This window comes from Dendronephthya gigantea, unplaced genomic scaffold (assembly GCF_004324835.1).
Source record: "Dendronephthya gigantea isolate DGI-Jeju-01 unplaced genomic scaffold, DenGig_1.0 1312, whole genome shotgun sequence".
NCBI lineage: Eukaryota > Metazoa > Cnidaria > Anthozoa > Malacalcyonacea > Nephtheidae > Dendronephthya > Dendronephthya gigantea.
The window spans coordinates 96,858-120,635 of NW_021164319.1; the positions used below are offsets into that span (position 1 = coordinate 96,858).

The 23,778-nt window shown below is 35.8% G+C and overlaps 1 protein-coding gene and 1 pseudogene across 3 annotated transcripts in view; both read left to right on the forward strand.

Annotated features, from left to right (window-relative positions):
• The window catches only part of LOC114545136 (tetratricopeptide repeat protein 28-like), a 33,866-nt gene extending 12,125 nt beyond the window's left edge, over positions 1-21,741 (forward strand). Inside the window, exons 2-3 of one of the 3 annotated variants that reach the window (XM_028563481.1) lie at positions 8,798-8,996; positions 14,551-21,741. In XM_028563481.1, the coding sequence (XP_028419282.1) occupies positions 14,592-19,157 (4,566 nt within the window). In that variant the 5' untranslated portion in view covers positions 8,798-8,996; positions 14,551-14,591 and the 3' untranslated portion in view covers positions 19,158-21,741. Of the gene's footprint in view, positions 1-8,797; positions 9,806-14,550 lie in introns of those variants that run through there. The other 2 variants (XR_003690846.1, XM_028563482.1) reach the window with 2 other exon arrangements.
• LOC114545145 lies at positions 21,121-23,255 on the forward strand (annotated as a pseudogene).
• The last annotated feature ends 523 nt before the right edge of the window (positions 23,256-23,778 follow it).

The window sequence follows — 23,778 nt, forward strand, 5'->3', positions numbered from 1 at the left end:
TAGGATTTTAATATTCTTTGGCATTCAACATAATGTTATTATTTATTTTCGCAAACTGATAAACAAACTTAAGGTTATACTTTATACATTACTGATAGCCGATAGCTTTAATGAGCTTGTGTGTCAAAACGCCGTACGGCTTTCTATCAATCATACATTTTCACAAACCCTATTCAACTTACATATCTCGTTCTGAAATGTAGAGATGCCCTGGCGACGCCAGTAAAATTTGAGTACAAATGGCCTACATGTATATAGATAAAAATCTAATAATAATAATAAAAATTTAATAAGTAAATTAAGATCGGTTTTACTTTCATCGGTCATGCAACTATATGGTTTAAAGTTCTGCATATTATGTTCTTTCAGGAAAATAACAATTCGTAACAGAGTTTTTTTAGTTTCATGCTGATTTTGGAATGGCAACTGGCTACATACATAGTAATTGCATTTTGAGTAATTATCTTAGAGCGTCTCTTGGTCACGAAGGCGCGATAAAATAAAGACTGTGGATGATTCACTGTAGTTGGCTTCGCAGCCGCCAAAATGCTGTAACTTAAATCCCAAGAATTTCAGTAAAAACAGATCTAGGCTGTTTAAAGATTAACAAAACAAGTGAAATGCATCATCATAATGACATTTGATTTCATAATGCATGGCAACAAAAATTTCACATTGAAAATTGATGATGCTTTACCTCCCTAATTGCTGTTGCTATTAACAATCTTTTTGCAAAAGCATTCCTGAAGATAATTCGGAGTTATATGTATATAGCTATAAGGACGATAATCATTGCCCTTCAAATTGAACATGCGACAGCGTATATTTATTAAATCTTGGTAGCACTACTCTTGGAAAGGTCTCGAGAAAGATTTCTTGTATCTATTCAAAGAAAAATACATTAGGTACTCTTAATATGATATATAAGTCAGTTGTCGTTCCTGACAGGACTTACGCGAGATTAGATATTTGCTATAAAATCTCTCGGCACAATTAACTGGACTTTTGTATCAATTTGCCTCTCAATTCAACTGTGTCTGCCTTTCCTTCCAATGCGAGTATAGTTTTCCCTAGATATTTTGTATTTTTGACCCACAGCTTTTAATAGCCGAAAGGTTCAAAATATTATTTAAATAATGTCAAGTTGTCTTAATTAAGTCAATCACTTTGCAAGTGCTATTTTTTTCTTCCGGGAAAATGACAAAAACTCACAGTATGTTGCAAGTATCACGCTGGCAGGGTTATAACTGCACGTTGAGACGTCTTGCAGCTAAAACGCGGATATTGAGACAACCCCCGTGCTTTAAAAGTTTAGAAGCGTTGTGAACCTAAATGTTTTTCGACATTCAGAAGCACATCGCACTTTAAAAAGTACCTACATAAGTTCAAAAATGTGAAAAAACCGCATAATATTATGTTAACATATGGACATAACTTTCACTTTGTCTTTGTGTAACACTTTGGAATTCGCACTTATATTAAAAGCTTTTGTACATATTAGACTGTTAGAGCTTATATTAGCATGTGCAATGTGTTCACGAAAGTAAATTATTCGTGCTCTGTTTGATCATATTCTTCCATAGCGTGCGAGGTGCAAACGAGCCATAAACGACACATCTTTAAATCGGCGAAATTTCGAATAATATTGTCTTAAATCTATCTTGGTGATGGAGATAATCGATACACTGGTCTTTCTTGCAGCCGTTGAAATGGTCTGACGAAATTTTTCCGAACGACAAAAATTGAAGAGTTTCTGTTATATCATGCATATCAGGGCAATTGACAATTAAATCTAAAAATAATTCTAAATCATAACATTTGTATTCTTTCCTTGCAACTAGCTAAATGAAGGGCTGGCTACAACAATTTTTGAAATATTTACGCATTCAGCAATGTTTTCCTTGTTTATTTGAGCAAATATAATCCTCCAACAGCAATTTCAAATTCGAACCGAAATATTTTGCGTCAAAACGTTGTGATAAACACGCGCGGGCCTTCGTGGGATTGTCGACTGGTCGCGCGAGAAAATTCAAATCCTGATTTTTCTGACGTCAAATGCTTAAAATGCTTAAAGATAAATGCATATTTTTTATGCTTCCTTCGATAAAATTGAAATTTCACAAACGTTCCTGTAATCTCGAAGTGCGTGAAATGTGCATGTTACAAGGAAGCAATTATCTGGCTGAGTTTTATGATCATACTTTGGAAGATGACAAAATAATCGTCTTTTGAACACAATTGTACGCTATATAATTAAAACTGTAGGAAGCCACCTTAAACGGATGTTTACGAAAGTTAATTAAAAATTTATGCCGCATTTTTTAGACACTTCTTTAGGAAACTGGAAGAATTTTGTTATAATATAATATTTATACCATTCAAGTACCATTTCCGGCTTATTTCCATGCAGGTTCATAATTGCAACGTTCCTCTACACGTAGATGTTCATACAGCCTCGCGCTGGTTAGCTCTATTGCGGATGCACATTGTGAACATACTCATGAAAAAAAAAATCGCCTGAAGCGTACGTAACTGTACTGATGGATTGCGCGTTAGCAGCGCTTCACGAGACTTGTAATTTCAAGTTGCTTTCAAAATCGCCACTTCAATTGCACCTGCATACTTGAAGATTGTCATATATGACACGATAGAAAGTGCCGAGTTTAGACCAAAATATTATGCACTATGGCGCACTTTGTGAGAGATTTTTAAGGCATTATCATAACTTTTACCAAGTCCAAATGTACATTTATAAGTGAAATAAAGTCTCACAAAGGCGAGATTTTTCGCAGCTAAATGTGTCGTGAGACGTGGTTTCCTGCATGCATGATTTAAATTCCAATAATTTTTTGTCGATAATTACAACTGGTCTAAACTTTTTTTTGCGTGACTTCTATAACATGAAACTAAATTAAATGCGTATCAATATTAATAGGATTTTAATATTCTTTGGCATTCAACATAATATTATTATTTATTAGCGCAAACTAATAAACAAACTTAAGGTTATATTTTATATATTACTGATAGCCGATAGCTTTAATGAGCTCGTCTGCATGTGGAAACGTCCATCAATTATGCATTTAACAAACCCTATTCAACTTACATAACGCGTTTTGAAGCGTAGCTACCCTGGCGATGCCAGTAAAATTTGAGCACAAATGGTATATGGGTAAAAATCTTCATTTAATAAGTAAATCAAGATCCGTTTCACTTTCATTGGTCAACTGTATAGTTTAAAGTTATGCATATTATGTTCTTTCAGTTTCGTTAGTTTCATGCTGATTTTGGAATGGCAACTAGTTACATAGAAATTGCATTTTAGGTAATTATCTTAATTCGAGCGTGTCTGCGTCACGAAGGCGCGATAAAGATCGTGGGTGATTCATTGTAGTTGGCTTCGCAGCTGCCAAAATGCTATCACTAAAATCACAAGAATTTCAGTATGTCGGATCTAGCCTATTTACAAACAAAACAAGTGAAATCCATCATCATAATAACATTTTTTTTATTCGTTTGTAAAAAAATGGTGCCCGCCTCCAAAAATTTCCACATTGAAAATTGATGAAGCTTTACCTCCCTAATTGCTGTTGCTATTAGCAATCTTTATGCTTCTAAACATTCCTGAATATAATTCGGGTCGATATATATAGCTATAATCACGATATCATTGCACTACAAATTGAACATGCGACAGCGTATATTCATTAAATCTTGGTAGCACTACTCTAGGAAAGGTCTCGAGAAAGATTTCTTGTATCTAATCATGATCAAAGAAAAATACTTCAGGTAATCTTAATAATTATTACATATAGGTCTGTTGTTGCTCATGACAGGACTTACATATGGGTTATAAATTTCTTGAGTAAATTTTCTTGAGTAAATAGCGAGCGCTTTCCAATCAAAAGTTCAATAATACAATCAAATATATCCATATAAAGAATGACATTCACAAGAGAAGATATATAATTCGTATTTTAAGAGAAATTACGAAAAGTATTTCACTGATCACAAACCGCAATACGACGCTGCATATATATTATATTTTAGCCATGCAGCTTCTGCGAATTTTCTGGACTTCGTGCTTGGGTCAAATAAACTCAAAATATCCTCAAATAATGCCTAATGCATTGATCAAGTATGACTCGCAGAGAAAAATCTATTGCATAGAAAGTAGCAGAGTTATTTCCACATTTGCAAGATACAATCCCCCGGTTTGACGCCATGCTGGAAAGCAAATCTGGCAGAGGCTTCCTCAATTTTCTCTCTCCCTAACCCTCGCCCGCGTTTCTAATTTCAGCAGCAGAGGTCATCTTTAAAAATCTGACTAGCGCATTTGTATTCGAAGCCTCTGCGGAGGAGAGAGGATTTTATTAGTCTGGCAGGAAGCTAGACAGGAACCGTAATGGCTAGTGTACATTGACCAATAATCATACTGTCATACCAAACACCGTCGCTTGATCTGTGACTATAATTATTCTGTTTGGTTGTTGAAAGAATAACTCGTCATTTGGATCCAAATGACATACATATTTCTCAAACGATGAAACAGGACAAAGGGGTCCGCCTCTTGCAAACATCACTTTCGTTTCCGTAGCCTCGTCAGTCTCGCGACGATTCCTTGTCAATTCGCCTTTCTCCATGATAACATATTTGATAACATATTTGATAATTAACATATTAACACTGGCGGTTTCAATTGAAATTTTTAAAGTCTCTAAGATTTGTTCCGTAATGTGTCCGAGCTATTGAAATATAAGAATCTTTTTATACAACCTTTTGATGTCGTTACGTTCCAATATAACCAGGGAGCAGCGTGGCAGCGTCTTCAAACAAATTAGCATCAAATGTGGTATAACAACTGCCTAAAATAGACAAAACATTTCTCGACGTTTCCACCTCAAGGCCTTCGTCAGAAGAGTTAGTATGAAAATAAATACCGGAGAATACATGCTTTGTATGGTGGCAAAATGGGGATAAAAATAGGCCAATAAAAAATCAAAACAAATTGGAATACATTACATTGTTAAAGGCAAGTCGCTTGTACGCTAATTTGCATTAATTTTTATTCCATACATAATGGCCTTCGAATTTCGACTGGTTTTCCTTTAAAATAAAAAGTTAGTGAAAATATATCACTGCGTAATGTGAGAGCCACAGACTTGGAGCACTGTTTGCCGACCTCTAGATGGATAGAACAGCTGTTTAGAAACGTTTTCGTAACCGAATCTTTTACCTTGGAAATTTCTGCAGTCCGCCAAATTTAAAAATATATTGCTCAAAATTTTTGCCGTGTTCTCTGAACGAACTAATAAAATCACTCACATTCATACCAACACGTCGATTTGTTATTCTAGTCATTTTCATGTCTTAGCTTGGTAAGTATGATATGCACCAATTTGACCTCGATGCGGACGTGCAGCAATGCTAACGTGGTCAGTTTCATGTGTTTCGCAACACAGTTCAAAGACTACTTACTGGAGGTTTCAAATGATCTAAATAGAGCCTTCTTCTAATACAATTTACAAACGGCAGTTCGGGAGCACAATTATTTTATTTTATGTCGCAAGGCGAAGAGGCTCGAATTGCGAGTGACGAAGATAACTTATCTTATCATAAGGCTGCTAGAAAAAGGCAATATTATGCTGAAAGGAATGCTCCAAGAATTTATTTGTTGAATGAGGACACGAGATCAGATGGCGAGGCTATTTTTCGTCGCTACAACCCCTACCTTCTCGCTTGTCCTACAATTACAAATATATAAAGTTTTAAATAACGGCCGGTTTATTTACAAGCTTCGCTTTATATTTTCTTCAAAATATAATAATATTTTCTTCAAAATATAATGATATTTTCTTCAAAATATAATATAAAATAAGCATATTAATCACAGATCACAGCCGGTCGAGCCAGAAGAAAATAAGAAAATTATAACGACCCATACGTCATGTAAAGATGGCTATCTTAATAATAGGGAATGGGGAATGGGGGAATGCAGGAATGGGGGAATGCGGGAATAAGGAAACGCGGGAATAGGGGAATGCGGGAATGGGGGAATGCGGAAATGGAGGAATAAGGGAATGGGGGAATAAGGTAATGGGGGAATAATGGAGTGGGGGAATAAGGGAATGGGGGAATAAGGGAATAAGGGAATAAAGGAATGGGGGATAAGGGAACGCAGGAATGGGGCAATAAGGGAATGGGGGAACCGGTGAACGAGTGATCGGGGGAACCGGGGAATAGGGTAACAGGGGGATGGGGGGAACCAGGGTGTTTTGAACATTTGACGTTTATCACTATATCGATTAATTAATATGAACATTTAAATAATTATCATTGTTGTGTTAGTAAAAATTAACTAAGAGTTGCCTATAGTAACCGCGCGTCATTTGTAACTTGAGAGAAGAAAGGAGAAAGTTAGGCTGAGGTAGACGCACCTCTAGAGAGATTGAATATTTGAAGGAAATTGGTTCGAGCGTGAGGTGATTCACCCATCAGGTATACCAACGCTATAGTTTATAAGTTCGTGAACTTCTCGTATACTATTTGTTTTATTAGTTGATTTATAGTTGATTTAAGTGAACTTTATTTAAGAATTAAAAAACGAGTCGCGTGCCGAGTACACGAGGCGTAGCCGAGTGTTTTACAAGCTTCTCGAGTATTCTTCCAACATTTCCCCGAGTGCATTATTACACCATAAAGGCACGCGACGAGCTTTTTTAATTCTTTTATAATATAAGAAGAAATTATAGGGCAAAAACAAAATTTATTCATTTCATCAATAATGAAATTCTCTTTACATGTTATTTAAGATGTTGCTTAGCAACAAAAACTTCAAAAGCCAGAAGCGTGCAATATGGCCTCACAATGCACGCGCGGTAGCCAATCAAATTGCTCGTTATATCATACTTATATTATAATATCGCGTATAACCATTGTACTTGTATGATTGGAATGTGCCACATGTAATCTTTAAATACTTAAAATTAAAAGAAAATCTTCTTGCGTGTCGCAGTTAGTCTTCCTGGCATGTGTCTTTACCACAGGGAACAGGGTAAAGGTAGAACTATGGACTCATTGAGCAGCTAAACTAATAGTAACAGTCTTGAGCCTGAAAGGAACAACTGTTAGTATATATTAGGCGTGTATACATGCAGTATTATGGCTCTCTGTATTCTCTCAAATATATTTATTGTTATTAATGCCAACCTAGCTGGCAAATGTGAATTGTTATTGTGAAACTCAAGCACTCTTGTATTAGATTTTACTAAAGTGAAAAATCAAAATATACTTGCCTTTCAGTAAAAATTAAAACTATAAATAAGATAATGGTATTGTTGTATGCTAGTGTGTTCATATCAGAAAGTATTTTCCCTATATACTATTTAACTCTATAGCTTTTCAAAGTTGGTAGTATATTTAGAGTGTTTTACTCCACTGATTTTAGAAAACAAACTTTTTGGGAAACATATAATTATGATGAATATGTTTTGTTGAAAGAAACATTTTTGGTTACAGTGAAACAACAATGTGCACTTTGTGAGTAACTTGGTAATTATGTAATAAGCAATGTAATTGTAATTAAATACTTGATAAGAAAACTAGATATCTGCTGTATGAACCTCAAATTGGCATGCAAACATTGCAACACTGAATACTATGTATGTATATTACCCTTTTACGACATTTATTGGAGTACATAAATACTTCCTGTACTACAATAAATATCTAAATGCCGTACTTGATTATATACTTGTCTTGATTATATATTTTCTGATATAATGTTTTCATATAACTTGCTATAGGCCTGAGACTTCCTACCAAGGAATGACTGAGACTCATTAAAGATTTTATAAGATTTTAAGCTTTGTATGCTGATTGGGAAAGAGCCAATAGGTTGACTATATATATGGTCTCAGATTTTAATGATGAAAGGATTTATATTGTTAATAACACTTCATTTTCATGCAGTTACCCTACCCTTTTCTCTTCAGCCCTCAACCCGCTAATAAAGGATGACGGTCCTTAGTTAATTAAGGGTCAGTGGGTTCTTTATAGATTTTGTTGAAAGCAAATGCAAACATGCGAGAAAATTATATACACAGAACAGTTTCTAGAGCAATGTTATTCGGATTTCCCATATCAATAACATATGTTCTAGCTGTTGCATATATCACTATTGAAATGATTGAAGTTTTGCATGCCAACTAAATGAACACACTAGCTAGCAGTACACAACCATACCATTATCCTATTTATAGTTTTAATTTTTACTGAAAGGCAAGTATATTTTGATTTTTCACTTTAGTAAAATCTAATGCAAGAGTGCCTGAGTTTCACAATACCAATTAACACTTGCCAGGTTGGCATTAATAACAATATAAATATATTTGTTAGTAGCATCCTAGATGCAGAGAGCCATAATACTGTATATACACGCCTAATATATACTAACAGTTGTTCCTTTCAGGATCAAGACTGTTACTATTAGTTTAGCTGCTCAATGAGTCCATAGTTCTACCTTTACCCTGTTCCCTGGTTCCCCCCATCCCCCTATTCCCCGGTTTCCCCGCTCACTCGTTCACCGGTTTCACCGTTCACCGGTTCCCCCATTCCCGTATTCCCTTATTCCCCCATTCCCTTATTCCCTCATTCCTGCATTCCCTTATTCCCCCATTCCCTTATTCCCCTATTCCCTTATTTCCCCATTCCGCTTCCCGCATTCCCACATTCCCTATTTTAAAGATAGCCGTGTAAAGATTATATAACCAACGTAAACAAACATTGTTATTCGCAGAATAATGCGCAGAACGGACTTTACATCATCTTTACGTGGCCGTTGTTGAAGTTCACGGGTTGGCAAATAGCATTAAGGATAAAAAACCCGAACTGATATAAGGAAGTATCAGACAGTCGGTAGAACTAGGAGGAAAGCAAAGATCAAACCGAAAGCGAACAACAAAGGCTATGCCTTGAATCTAATAGCTCCTCAACGGGTAAGTTTGTTTAACTTAATATATAGCCATGTCAGTAGCTTTAGAAACATGCATATATCTACCATATATTTCTACATATACTAGCTAGCATGCATATGAGACCATAAATCTATAGAGTATACAAGCAAAATAATTATATAATTTATATTGTGTTATGTAATATACAAAGTTTAAGTGAAAGTGAAGTCCGCACTGCGCATAACAATTTGAGGCCCAAATTTTCGATTTTTTTAAATAAAAAACACTACTTGACATTAATTTAGGCATAGCGAACCAAAATGTTGCTAGATATTCCGAAGAAGTTATACAGATATATGATATGCCATACATGATCTAAGATTTTATACATCAGCATGTTAAAATAATCAAAGTGGCTATTCGTACTGGAACAGTACGCCGAGTGTGATTTGCTATTCGTACTGCATTCAGGCCCGGAGCTACGGGGGGGTGTAGGGGGGTGTCACACCCCCCCAGAAAGTTTATTCTTAGGTTTAGTCGGTAAAATTGCTATTTTAGTCGGCAGACAAACATACTATTGACACTATGGACCGATCCAATATAAACTTGACAAAGTTTCATCCAGAGTGTAATCGGTACAAGTCCGTGGATCAGTCGGTTTAGATTACCTTACACCCCCCCTGTAAAATATCCTGAGGACGGCCCTGACTGCATTCGAAATGTTTCTTTCAATTGTCGCAATAATAAAGGTTTTTATCGACTCTTGTAATCGTACCTTTATAAAGGGACAGTAAGCGATTGCAACAAACGTTATTTTCGTATCGGAAATCGATGTTTGAATCCTCGGCATACCGTACGGCGTACGGCCGAATTAAATGAGACTTGTAAAATTTTTCATATTTTTGTTTTTATTCGTGTGGGCACACGCGGGCGCGCGAGACCATAAAGGCCGAATTACGCACACCGGATGCGAATTTTCAGATTTCAGTGGCAGACAAAATGAATTCTAAAAGCAAATTTTGCAAGGTATGGGCGCCAGAGCATTCAAAATATACTATCGTTAAGTAACCTTCAAGACATGATAAACTTTACTAGCTTCTGGTGAAACAAACCGAGTTAGTGTCGGCCTTAACACTACCCGCTCGCGCGCCCGCGTGTGCCCACACGAATAAAAACAAAAATATGAAAAATTTTACAAGTCTCATTTAATTCGGCCGTACGCCGTACGGTATGCCGAGGATTCAAACATCGATTTCCGATACGAAAATAACGTTTGTTGCAATCGCTTACTGTCCCTTTATAAAGGTACGATTACAACAGTCGATAAAAACCTTTATTATTGCGACAATTGAAAGAAACATTTCGAATGCAGTACGAATAGCAAATCACACTCCGCGTACTGTTCCAGTACGAATAGCTTATAACAAGACGCCGGCTTAGGCGTACACTCGTGCTCTAGGGATTGTGTTCTAGGGATTTAATAGCATTACTTGAGGGACACAATCATGGCGTGTTGTGGGAACCTATAGCGTAAGTTAAGGCTTTGTGGTTACCCTGGGCCTGGGAGGACTTACACGACAAAAATGTATCACACAAGTATAAAATAATACATTTACATTATTATCACAATTCACAAATGCCGATTATAGGTAGCCTATAAACAATCCTCACGGCGTGACATATTACTGTGTCAATGCTTCTATTATATATTGACTGCAGACTGCAGTGTTTTAGTTCCGACGAAAGCTTTCAAAAATCTAGTTGTAATAGTATTGATTCGTATTGTGCGTAATGTCAGTCGACGGTTCAAACATTTAGGTATTAATAAGTGTGATTTATAAGCATTTGTAGGTCTAAAACTGCGAAAACATCGATCATATATCTTGCTTTCATATAGGAATTTAAAAATATACATCGCACCAAGGAATATGCATTAAATGTTGCACCGTAGTAATGTCTTCTGTGCATATATATTTTGCATCCTTCGTATTGTTTGTAAAATGTGGTTTGTATTGTCGGATAATTATATCTCGTAATATACATCGCGCACCGTAGTAATGTCTTCTGTGCAATATATTTTGCCGTATTGTTTGTAAAAGTGGCTTGTATTGTCGAATAATTGCATTTCGTCATACATTACTGGGTGAAGTGCGCAATGCATTCTGGGTCATCGAGGTCCAAAACGCGACCGACACACGACGAAACCTAGACTCGTGCCCTCCTAGAGCACGAGTAATGATCAATGCAGTGACAATATATATATATATATATATATATATATATATATATATATATATATATATATATATATATATATATATATATATAACGAAATTGATATTTGGGCATAGAATCTGCTTTTACTAAACACTTTGATTCATTTTGGAATTAATTTCTGTAGTTTACTTTAATTTTATTTTTGTTCCATCACTTTCATGTCCTTTGATGCTTTTCAAGATAACAAAAGTATGCCACCTTTATTAAGTACCAAGAGCTTGATATATCATAAATAAAACTTTCTCACCCCCAACATTAATTGCAGTACCCATGCAGTTGCATTATATAAATTGCACATGATTTTATCATATACAAATATTGAGGAAAGATATTATTGATAAAATACTGGTGGATGCATAGAAAAATGTATGATTATACCCTCTTAGCTCTACTGACACTATTTATGTCTCAATGCTCAACCGACAGCACTCAAGTTAGCAGCTGTGATTCCTAATGTCCCTCTCTTTCATTTGTAAATGCTATTTACAGTCTCAATATAGGTATTGCCACATAAAATTGTGTCAGTTCCCCCTGCCATGTATGTACAATGAATGGGCTAATCCTTTGTGTCGCTCTATTATATATTCAGAGTCATGGGTAAAGTAATGACTTTTGGGTTTTATAAAAGAGGCAGGCATATCAGCCATCTGTAGTTGTAATATGACAAATTAACACACACCCGATATGGCGAGTTATTAAATGCAACATAATTGTACTGGAACATCATAGTCTAGCTTTAAAACTATATCTTCATTCAGAACTTTTGCATGTATTTTTCTCTCTTTCGTTTAAATGCTGTTTAAACTTAAAGTAACAAAAATTCATATTGCTCACCACCAGGTTTAGCAGTTCATCCCCCTTCCCGTGATCCTCAATTTAGCGTGCAGGATTTGCGAAATGCCTCTAAATAACGCACACAAATATATATGGCGCACCCTGAGGGTGAGTACATTCGAATATCTATGGAGTATCTATGGAGCTGTTATATATATGTTATTTACCAGATTGGAGGTCTGTATAGGGAAATATATTTCCCGAGGTCTCAAAAACAGCGTTTTGAGACCGAAAGAAATATTTCCCTATATATACTAAACTGGTAAATAATATATTTATTTTTTTCTTGCGCTCCGAATTCATTTTTTAGCGTTGGCTCTGTGCTTTTGAATCTCGAGCGGTCCGTACGCCCTCATACGGACCGCTCGCGTAGCCAATCAGATTGCAGGAAACGCTAAAATATGAATTCGGATCGCAAAAAAAAAATGAAATTGGATATTAGAAGTATAAACCGAAACCACGCGCGTCTGCACGTGTCTCTAAAATGCACCTTCGTTGAATGCAGAGCCACTACTTGCAGAATAAGTTTTGGAGTGCGTTGGTGAGAAATCGTCTGCATCCAGTTGCCTTTTTGGAGAATAGGCGCCAGACATTTTTCCAAATCCCTATCATTGAATCCGACGCGATGCCCTAGCTTCATATGTCGAGATCTTCAACGATTCTCATTAAGTACAGTAATTTAGTTAGTATTTAGCTAGCAGACATTGAAAAGAGCACGCCACGTACTATTGAGGAAGAAAATACTAAAACTATTTATTAGAACTATGTATTGGAACTATTTGTTTTTCATAATTATTAATTTTGGTAAGTGAATGGCGCGAGCTAACAAATCACGACTAACGTGATATTAAGTGACGTGTATAAACAGTGTAAATGTGTAACCAGGTTATTGCACTGATGAAGACCTGGGTTAATGGCGCGATAGCTTTGCATTATTAAATACTTACGTGGTGTACCTACAAGCTAAATTACTTATCGACTGTCACCATGCAAACACAATAAGATTCTGAGTTTGTTCTTCATCAGTCTTCACAAATCGAATCCGAACGTAGAGGAGCGGGACACAAATCCTACTGATGACCGTGAACATTCATTTGGAAAAAAGCAAAATTATTTTAAAACAAATAATAAACAAAGATCGAGATTTTGCATGACCACAATGTAGCTATATATAGCTCGAGCCTCAATTGAAAAGTCAAAGAGAAATTTTATATAAATTAGGTGCTTTTTCACGTTTAAACATTTTTTGCATAGCCACCGGTGCTTGTTTAATATGTTACTTCTGCCTGTTTAGTTGAAAATTCGATCAATCCTAACATAAATCCTGAAGGAATTTGCCGTTATTTATCCACATTAAGTGTTTCTCCCCTAGTAATCAGCGTGCTGGATTTGCGAAATGCGACTAAAAACGAACATAAATAATTATATATGGCAACCTATGAGTGAGTACTCGAATGCAGTATTAATATATATAATTAGCTGTTATATAATTGGATATCTCAACCTGAGTACTGAGATGCAAATTTTACGCGAGTGTTAATAATGTTAAAAATGTGTAGTTTTATTGGCGAACTTAAAGTTTAAAAAGTTTGGTAATTACGTTATACAGTGGTTTAATATTTGCGTGTATAAAACTAATACTGTATTAAGTACCATGTCTACAAAGTAAAAAGATTGCTTGTTAGTGCAAAGATCACTAAAAAGGCAGCTTGTTTAAACGAATGCAGATTGCTCGGTGTTATGATAAGGCTGGTCAGATGAGGGGTATAAATATCTGCACCTTTGTTAAATGCAGAGCCACAACCTCAGAATAAGTTCCGGAGTGTGTTAGTTAGAAATCGCCTGCATGAAGTTGCCCCTTTGAAGGATTGGCACCAGACATTTCTCCAAATTCGTACCCGCGAATCCGACGAGATGCCCTTCATATCGATGTCCTGCAATGATTCTCAGTTTGTTCCTCATTCACAAATCGAATCCGAACGTAGAGAGGAGCTGGACACAAATCCTAATGACCGTTAACATTCATTTGGAAATATCAAGATCTGCAGCAGCTCGGTCAACCTTGGAAAGGGGAGAGCAAACTTCTTGACCTTCCTTGGAATAAGGCTGAAGATACTGAAAACGTCCCTGATATAGATAAACTTTAAAACGTGACATTTTCATATTTGTTAGATAGCACAAACTGATTGAACGACTATAGCGAATAATGACAATTCATTGCAAACCGTGTTAGCAAAATTAGAAGCCATGCGAATGTATTACAAATCCATCACTGTTTTTGCGACATAAACAAATGTTCGTCCCAAAAACAGCCCTAGGGTGCATTTTCAATATCACTATTACCAGTCCGATTATCACTGTTACAATTGTCGATCAAAATAACACCTCAAAATACGATTGTGTCAACTAAGGAAATACTCTTCCATGCCCAGTATATACATTAATTAACCTCTTCTAATACGTTTTTACATAATTTTGTTTTAAGGTCTGAAGTAAAGATATACAGACACTTGAAAAGGTAACAAAATGGGTTCGAAATCTTCAAAATCTGTAACTGCAAACAATGATCCCATAGGAAGAGCAAACAGCAATCTCAACTTAGGTGATACCCATTTTAGATTAGCAGAGTATAAAAAGGCCATTACCTATTACATTAAATATAGGGAAACTTGCACTGAAATTGGCAATTTTCAAGGATTAGCAATTGCCTGTGAGAAACTGGGTTCTGCCTTTTTACACCTAGGACAACATAAAGAGGCTATCGAGTATTTTGCAACAAGTTTAGAAATTTTCATTCAATTTGACAATCACTCAGAAGTGGCAACTAACAATGGCAATTTAGGCACTGCCTATCATAGTTTAGGAGAGCATGAAAAAGCTATTGACTATTTCAAAAAATGTTTGGAAATCAGTGCTGCTATTGGCGACAATTCAGGAATGGCAAAAATTAATGGCAAATTGGGCAGTGTTTACCTTAGTTTAGGCGAATATGAGAAGTCCATTGACTATTTCAAAATAGGTTTGGAAATGAGTACAGCTATTGGTGATAAGTCAGGAATGGCCGATAATAATGGCTATTTGGGCTATGTTTATCATAAATTAGGAGAATACGTAAAATCCGTTGATTATTCAAAAGAAGGTTTAGAATTGAGTACTGCTATTGGTGATAAGCAAGGTATAGCAAGTAAAAATTGCAATTTGGGTAATGCCTACCTTGGTTTGGGAGAATATGAGAAGGCTATAGCCTTTTTTAACAAAGGTTTAGAAATTAGAACCGCTATTGGCGAAAAATCAGGTATAGCAACTATAAATGATAATGTGGGCAATATTTATCTTATGTTAGGCGAAATTGAGAAAGCCATTGACTATTTTAAAAAGAGTTTAGAAATGCGAACTGCTATTGGCCATAAATCGGGAATAGAAGCTAACTATGGCAATTTGGGTTATGCTTACTTTAGATCAGGAGAATATGAGAAAGCCATTATCTATTTTAGAAAAAGTTTAGAAATGAGTTCTGCTAATGGCAATAAGTCAGGAATTGCAGCTAACAATTGCAATTTGGGTAATGCCTACCTTAATTTAGGAAAATATGAGGAAGCCATTGAATGTTATAGAAAAGGTTTAGAAATTAGTACTGCTATAGGCGATAAGTCAGGAATAGCGACTAACAATGACAATTTAGGCAATGCTTACTTTGGATCAAAAAAATATGAGAAAGCCATTATCTATTTTAGAAAAAGTTTAGAAATGAGGACTGCTAATGGCAATAAGTCAGGAATTGCAGTTAACAATTGCAATTTGGGTAATGCCTACCTCTGTTTAGGAAAATATGAGGAAGCCATTGAATGGTATAGAAAAGGTTTAGAAATGAGTACTGCTATAGGCGATAAGTCAGGAATAGCGATTAACAATGGGAATTTGGGCAATGCCTACCGTAATTTAGGCGAATATGAGAAGTCCATTGGCTATTTGAAAATAAGTTTGGAGATGGCTACAGCTATTGGTGATAAGTCAGGAATTGCAACTAACAATAGCAATTTGGGCAGGACCTACCTTGATTTAGGACACTATGAAAAAGCCATTAACTATTTCAAAAAAGGTTTAGAGATGAGTACTGTTATTGGCGATAGGTCAGCAATAGCAAGTAACAATATTGATTTTGGTAATGCCTACCATAGTTTAGGAGAATATGAAAAAGCTATTGACTATTTCAAAAAAAGTTTAGAAATGAGTATTGCTGTTGGCGATAAGTCAGGCACAGCAACTAACAATGTTAATTTAGGCAGGACCTACCTTAGTTTGGGAGAATATACCAAGGCCATTGACTATTTAAAAAAAGGTTTAGAAACGAGTACTTCAATTGGTGATAACGTACTAATAGCAAGAAGCAATGGAGAGTTAGGTAATGCCTACATTAATTCAGGAGAGTGTGAGAAATCTATTGAATATTTAAAAAAGGGTTTAGCAATGAATACTGCTATTGGGAATAAGTCAGGAATAGCAAGCAACAATTGCAATTTAGGAATTGCTTATCTTGGATTAGGAGAATACGCGAAAGCCATTCGCTATTGCACAAATGGTTTAGAAATAAGTGTAGCTATTGGCAATAAGTTAGGAATAGCAGAAAACAATGGTAGTTTGGGTAATGCCTACCTTAGTTTAGGAGAATACGAGAAAGCTATTGACTGTTTCAAAAAAAGTTTAGAAATGAGTACTGTCATTGGCGATAAGTTAGAAATAGCAAAAAATAATCGCCGTTTAGGTCTTGCTTATCTTGAATTAAGAGATTATAAGAAATCCATTCTCTATTGCAGAAAAGGTTTAGAAATTAGTACTTCTATTGGTGATAAGACAGGAATAGCATCTGGGAATGGCGATTTGGGCCATACTTACTTTAGCTTCGGAGAGTATGACAAAGCTATTGATTGCTTCAAAAAAAAATTAGAAATGAGTACTGATATTGGCGATAAATCAGGAATAGCAAGTGCGAATTTCGGTTTGGGCAATGCTTATAAATGCTTGGGAGAATATGAAAAAGCTATCGATCACCAAAAAAAGTGTTTGGAAATTAGTACTGCTATTGGTGATCAAACAACAATAGCAAAGGTCAACGGCAATTTGAGCAATGTTTATAGACGTTTAGAACAAAATGAAAAATCCATTGATTATATAAAAAAAAGTTTAGAAATGAGTACTGCCATTGGCAATAAGTCAGTAATAGCAAATAGCATTTCCAATTTGGGCAATGCTTTCCTTAGCTTTGAAGAATACGAGAAAGCTATTGACTGTTACAGAAAGGCATTAGATATTAATACTGCTATTAGCAATAAATCTGGAATAGCAACTCAGAGTGGCAATCTGGGGATTGCCTACCTTCGACTAGGAGAAAATGAGAAAGCCATTGACTATTGCAAGAAAGGGTTAGAAATCAGTATTGCCATTAATGATCCGTTACTCTTAGCAGCTAGTAAGAGCAATTTGGGAGCTGTACATTTTGTTTTAGGACAGGAAGAAACAGCAGTATTATGTTTAATGGAATCTATCAGCATATATGATAAAATATTTTTAAACTCAATACCAGACCAAAATAAGTTGTCATTCACTCAACAATACTTTAGCGCCCATGTAATGAACATGAGTTATTTTATTTCTTTGGGGCGCATTGAATCTGCATTATTAGTCATTGACCTCGGAAGGGCTAAAGAACTTCATTTGTCCATTGAAAGAAAAAATAAGTCTTTGAATACAAAAATGTTCGATTATGCAAATGTGAGATGGAAGAGAATCAAGAATAGTGAAGAACAGGTAGAAATAAAAGAATTACAGAGCATCCTCCAGGTAAGCAGTAACGATACTTCCATTATAGTATTTGCTTTCGATTTGGAAGGTTTTCTCAATGTTTGGGTGTTGAATGAAGAAGTAATCTTTAGAGTATCAAAATCAGAAGCACGATTGGAAACATTTGTGCAACTGATAAGTGAATTGTTCAGAATGGTGAATGTGAATGTTAATCGGGATTCTTCGTTTTTCGAACACGATTCAGTGGCCAGTATTGATGAAAAATCGATTCTTCCTTTGGACGTTTTTAAAGAGAAATCTCCGTCTAAAAATCATTTTGAGAAACCTTCTGTTGGTGATGATGATTTAAACCAAGACGGTATTTTGAAAACATTGTTTAAACTGCTGATTGACCCTGTAAGCGATGTCATTAAGGGCAATAAACTTATAGTTGTTCCGGACAAGCAATTGTTTTTTGTCCCATTTTCGTCATTGATTGATGAAAATGGTTGTCATTTATCCCACAGTTACAGCATTCAAGTTACGCCATCATTACACACTCTAAGGTTTAGCATTGAACGCTCTCAAGATCGGGGCCTTGGTTTTGCGTTGTTTGTTGGTAATCCAACTGTTGGAGCGGTTTCCTTAAATGGAAAAGAATTTTCACCCCCTGCCCTACCAAATGCTGCTAGAGAAGTTGAATGTCTTTCAAAGCTCTTCAATGCTAGACCCTTAGTGGGGCGTGAAGCTAGAAAACAGGTTGTACTGGGTCTTTTATCTGGGGCTAGCATAATCCATATCGCTGCTCACGGTGAACAACTTCGAGGTGAAATAATGCTTTCCCCTAACGTTTCCTCGACTCGGCCAACTTCAACTCTTCCTTATCCAGACGACTACCTCCTCTCACAGAAGGATATTATAAATACTTCTTTGCTAGCTAGCTTGGTAGTTTTATGCTGTTGCCATACCGGGCAAGGTGAGATTTCTTCCGAAGGTGTCATAGGTATTGCTCGGGCATTTATTGCAGCCGGCGCTCGCACTGTTCTCGCCACACTATGGCCCATTAGTGATGATGCCACGAAAGAGTTTATGGAAGTATTTTATGGTGAGTTGTGCCAGGGAACATCGGTTTGTGAAGCACTAAGAAAAACAAAGAATCTCTTCCAAAAACACCAAATCCAAGCTTACCGGTCTTACACAATCTGGGCTCCATTTACCATCTACGGGGAGGATGTGGTTTTTCAGAAACATGACATCGAAAATATCAGAGATAAATCACGTGACAAGTTCTCTGGTTTTGTTGTATTACCCTGAAGTTTGTAAGTATAATAATTATATAGCTTTGTTTAGTCAGTATCGAATTTTAAATATTCTGTTTTTTAAATCAATATAAGTAGACATTTCCTGTCTTCAAAGTGTGATAGTGCGTTGTAATAAACGAAATACGATTGGTATGCAGTGTTGCAGTTATCGCCAAGCCGTAAGTATATATCAGTTTCAATTCAAAATGTGATTTCGTTAAGCCTTGTCCGCACTTTAGTTAATTGCAAGAATTCCCTATCCCCATTATTTGCATACTTATTCGCTGGTCCCAAAAAGGGGAATAGCATTTTCTTGCAACTTGCATGAACCAGGCTTTCGTCCCTTCGTTATTGGCGTTGCGTAAGTTCTTGAATTTCGGTCCTTAGGTATCGGGCCAGTCAGGATTAGAACATTAACCTGCTTACTTCTCTTTAATTCCCAATATGGAAGTCAAATTTTATTTAGAATGTCATTTCAATGTCAAAACAATACGCTATAGCAAGCAGATATTCTATTTTTTTTCTCCACTCGTCATCGGTTTACAATAGTTATATTTTTGAAGATAAGGGAGGTGGCTGCCTGTATGAAATTTTTACTAATGGAAGCAGCACTTTATTTGACTTTGCAGATTAAACTTTTTGTGCAAGTATTTGAACTTACAACCTAATTCCCAAGAAATAAATTTACACTTTTTTCAGGCATGCGCTGACATAGTAAAAAAATTCACTTGGAGAAAAACAATTGCAAGCTAACACCGTCCTGTTCAACGTTTCCGAGATATATTTTGGTACATGTATGTGCATGTAGAAAATAAAGTGCATGTAGCAAATTATATCTGCAAAAGTTCATCTTCAATATTATAAGTTTGCGAAATTCCAGATTTTTTTACTACGATAACACAAAATATTTAATTTATGTGCGGCAGCTTCCAATGTTAAGTAATTTTAAGCGAACGTAATTTAGTGAAAAACCTAAAATTAATTGTCAGTTTATTTAAACTGAACAAATCCTCCATAGTAGAACCAATATACCAATAGCTCTATTTGCGCAGGTCATTAATGAAGTATATGCTTACAACTTCAAACTCTGCGATATTGTAACTTGAGACTTATTTATAGATAAGAAATAACATAAACTTTAGCCAACATTCTAAAACCTAGTGGACCGACATCACGCGTACTGTATTGATATGTTTCCGCAATGAAGAAGGAAGTAAAAATATGTGAGGATCATCGAAGCGTTGTGATATGAATTTGAACTTGCATCACCGAAAACATCGTTAAAAACATACGAAATAATTCAATATTTTGCCTTTTGTTGGAAAAAAGGATAACATGAAACAAACCGATGTATCTTCTACGTCTTAGTAGAACACTCGTGACATTTGTTATAACAATTGTTGAAAGTCATAAAGCGTCTTCACAGTTATTTCATAGGCATAAAAAAAATCGGGCAAATTGAAACAATAATTGCTTGACATACGAAAATTAGAAATCTGCAAGACTGCAAGAACAATTACTTTACATTTAAAAAATGAACACCTCTTCAACACATCATATGGTATACGGTGATCAGTTGACTCACTGAACTAAAAAAGGGAAAGCAATGAAATCGAAAAATGTTACCAGTGTTAAAGTATTGGACAGGTGAAGTTTGAGTATTGTGAGAGTTCTTCATTCGACAAGACGATATATGCCCATGCGCGTGTATTTGTTGAAGAAATAATTATACTAGAGTTGCACGAAAGCTCCTTCATTTGTCGCTTCGTTTTTATAATCAAACGAAGCAAGTGGTTATTGATCTTGTGCTTTAAAAAAATCATCTTTACTGGAGCCTCGAAATTTTGTACAAATCGTAATAATAACTGGACCACGGAATAAGGATTTGAAAGGCTTTTATTTCATCTATATACTAAGTGGATCGTGTTGAAACATTTTCATTACAGGACGGATATAGCGACCATGTGCATACGGATATGCCGTTCAGTAGCGTTGTACGAGGAGAGACATCCCATAAGCAAGGAAGTGCGGAAAGAATTGTGCCAGTCCACAAAGTGGTTGAAGAATGTTGGTCGTATTGTTTACAGAAATTCAGTTAAACTTAAATTTTCTTTTTTCAAAGAATTAATCGAAGATGAAAGGTTTTAGAATAGAGAAGATGTAGCTATGCACATATGTTTCCAATGATAAAGTGTGTTTTTCATTCATTTCATAAATTGCATTTAACCGATGAAAAATAATTATCTGCATGTGCCTGTACTACTGTCTTGTCAAAGGTTTTTGAAAGTGAGCCATTGTTTATGCTCAGCCTCTATATTCGTCTCGCATTCTAACACCTTTTTATCTTCCAATACTTATTGTCATATACTGCGAGATGTTGCGAGGAAGAATATTACAGCAAATAATAAAATAGTATAAGTGGAAACAATTGTTATAACCTGCAAGCTTATTTTGAAGCTTAAAAAGTTAAGGCCTTCAATTATTAACTATATATAGAATTACCGTAAATTATTAATATTGGACCCTAAATTACCAAGTTAGAAAATATTATTATTTCTATGTAGTACGTATCATATGGATATTTTATTTCATTATTTTCTTTTATTACAATAATTAAATACAACAATAAAAAAGTAGTCAATATAAAATTTCAGGCGACCGGGACGGAACACGGGCTAGTCTTTGTGTTATGTATGACATGCAATTTTATAACCTTCCTAATGGGCTCATATACCTCTCGAAAGTTCACCTTAACCTCTCTAAACAAACATGGGACCTCTGCTCTCTAGGCCTGTAAGCCACGCCCTCATGCGACAACCCGAAAGTTTTTTTTGCTGGCAGAGCGCGGTTCAAAGACTAATCAGTGAATTTTAACGTAACAAGAGACCTCATTGTCAAGGTTTTATTTACAACTTTACAAGTGGTAATGTAATGTCATTGAAAAAACCTCGCCTTTTTTCGCGTCGTCGGCTGTACACTAGGGAGGTTATGATCGACTTCCGCTACGAGTAACGATAGCAATATAAACAAGTCATTTTGATGAGAGATAATCCGGTATGCAAATTTGTCAGGATTTCGGTATTCAAATCAGGGTTAGTAGATGAAACGACATCACACTAGTTATTTGTTTTCTTGGTCTTGGCATTTTGTTTTCTCAGTCAGTTTCTTGATAGCGTGAATAACAATTTGTTATCATGGAATGGGTAATGCAAAATCCGCAAACTACATTGGCCGAAATAGTTGAAGAAGTATTTAGAGAAACGCTATCAACATACGGATGTTCAACACTGTACTATTACTTAAAGCGTAACGGTTTTCCTCCAAAAAGGTAAAATTAATACAATATCTCATATATTTGTGTCATTGCATGCCAAAATTTAAACAGTATTTGACGAAAGCGGTTTTGTAAGTTATGTTTCATAATTAAAATTTATAAATATGCACACAGTATTCAAATATGTACGCGTGCAAGATGGTTTTGTTGTGAACTAACAGTATGTTATGATTTGTTCGGTAGGATAAAAGAATATGTCGATCGTATGGGTATAGCCAGAGAGGAAAGCGAGCAGTTGTCAAACGCCGCCGTTTGGCATGGGGACCGCGTATCACAGCTATTCCTGTCATTTCAATAGAAGGGTTGCTTGACATAGGAATTTACGACGGAAATGTAACTGGCGAAACGTTTCTTGAGTTTGTGAACACAACACTAGCACCTTGCCTGTTACCATTTGATGGTTTTAACCCTCGCTCAATTGTTATACTTGGTACAAAATATTACAAACCATACAGTTATTATGTTCTTTTTTTTCTAACATTAGCATATGATAATTATTAATCGTATTTTTATTGTTCAGACAATGCAGGTATACATCACACCCAACAAGTCATTAACGCAATCAACGCAACAGGAGCAATGGATTATCTATCTACCACCATATTCTCCCGACCTAATGCCTTGTGAAGAATTATTTGCACAGACAAAATGGTACATTAGAGAAAATGACATTGCCTGGCAAAGCTGTGATGAGCCAGAGTTAATGGTTTTTGACTCTTTTGTTCAAATAACAGATGAAGATATAAACATTACATTGAACATGCTGAATACTTTTAAACGCAATCAAGACGAACGCAATCTGGAGAACAACGAAGCCATTCGCTATAAGGAAGCAAGTTCATTTAGAAGTTTTTCTTTCTGGTCAGAAAACTGTTCGTGTGTTAAAACGCCAGAGTCTTCTAAGGCTTTCAGCTCTTTCAACTGCTCAAAAATGGTGGAACGTATTCGTATCTAAAACATGTTAATAATACATTAGTGAACGTTTTAAGTTATTGCTGTTTAAATTAGTGTTTAAGAGACTACAGGTTTCGTACCTTTATTCTAAACGTTAAAGTATTTGTTGCATAAATTAGAAAATCCATAATTCTGATTAATACCTTGCTCTCCATCTGGTTTGATGGAGCAGGGTTGGTACCCGCTGTGGTACTTGTGAACGCACTACTAGCGTTCGCAGTCGTTGCACTTTCTGCGACCCTATCTGGCATCTTTTTTCCAGTGAAGAAAGGTAATCGCGGCGGCACGTCCTCACTGTTATGTGTGCCGTTCATCTTTACAAAAATAATGTGAAATGTGTGTGACT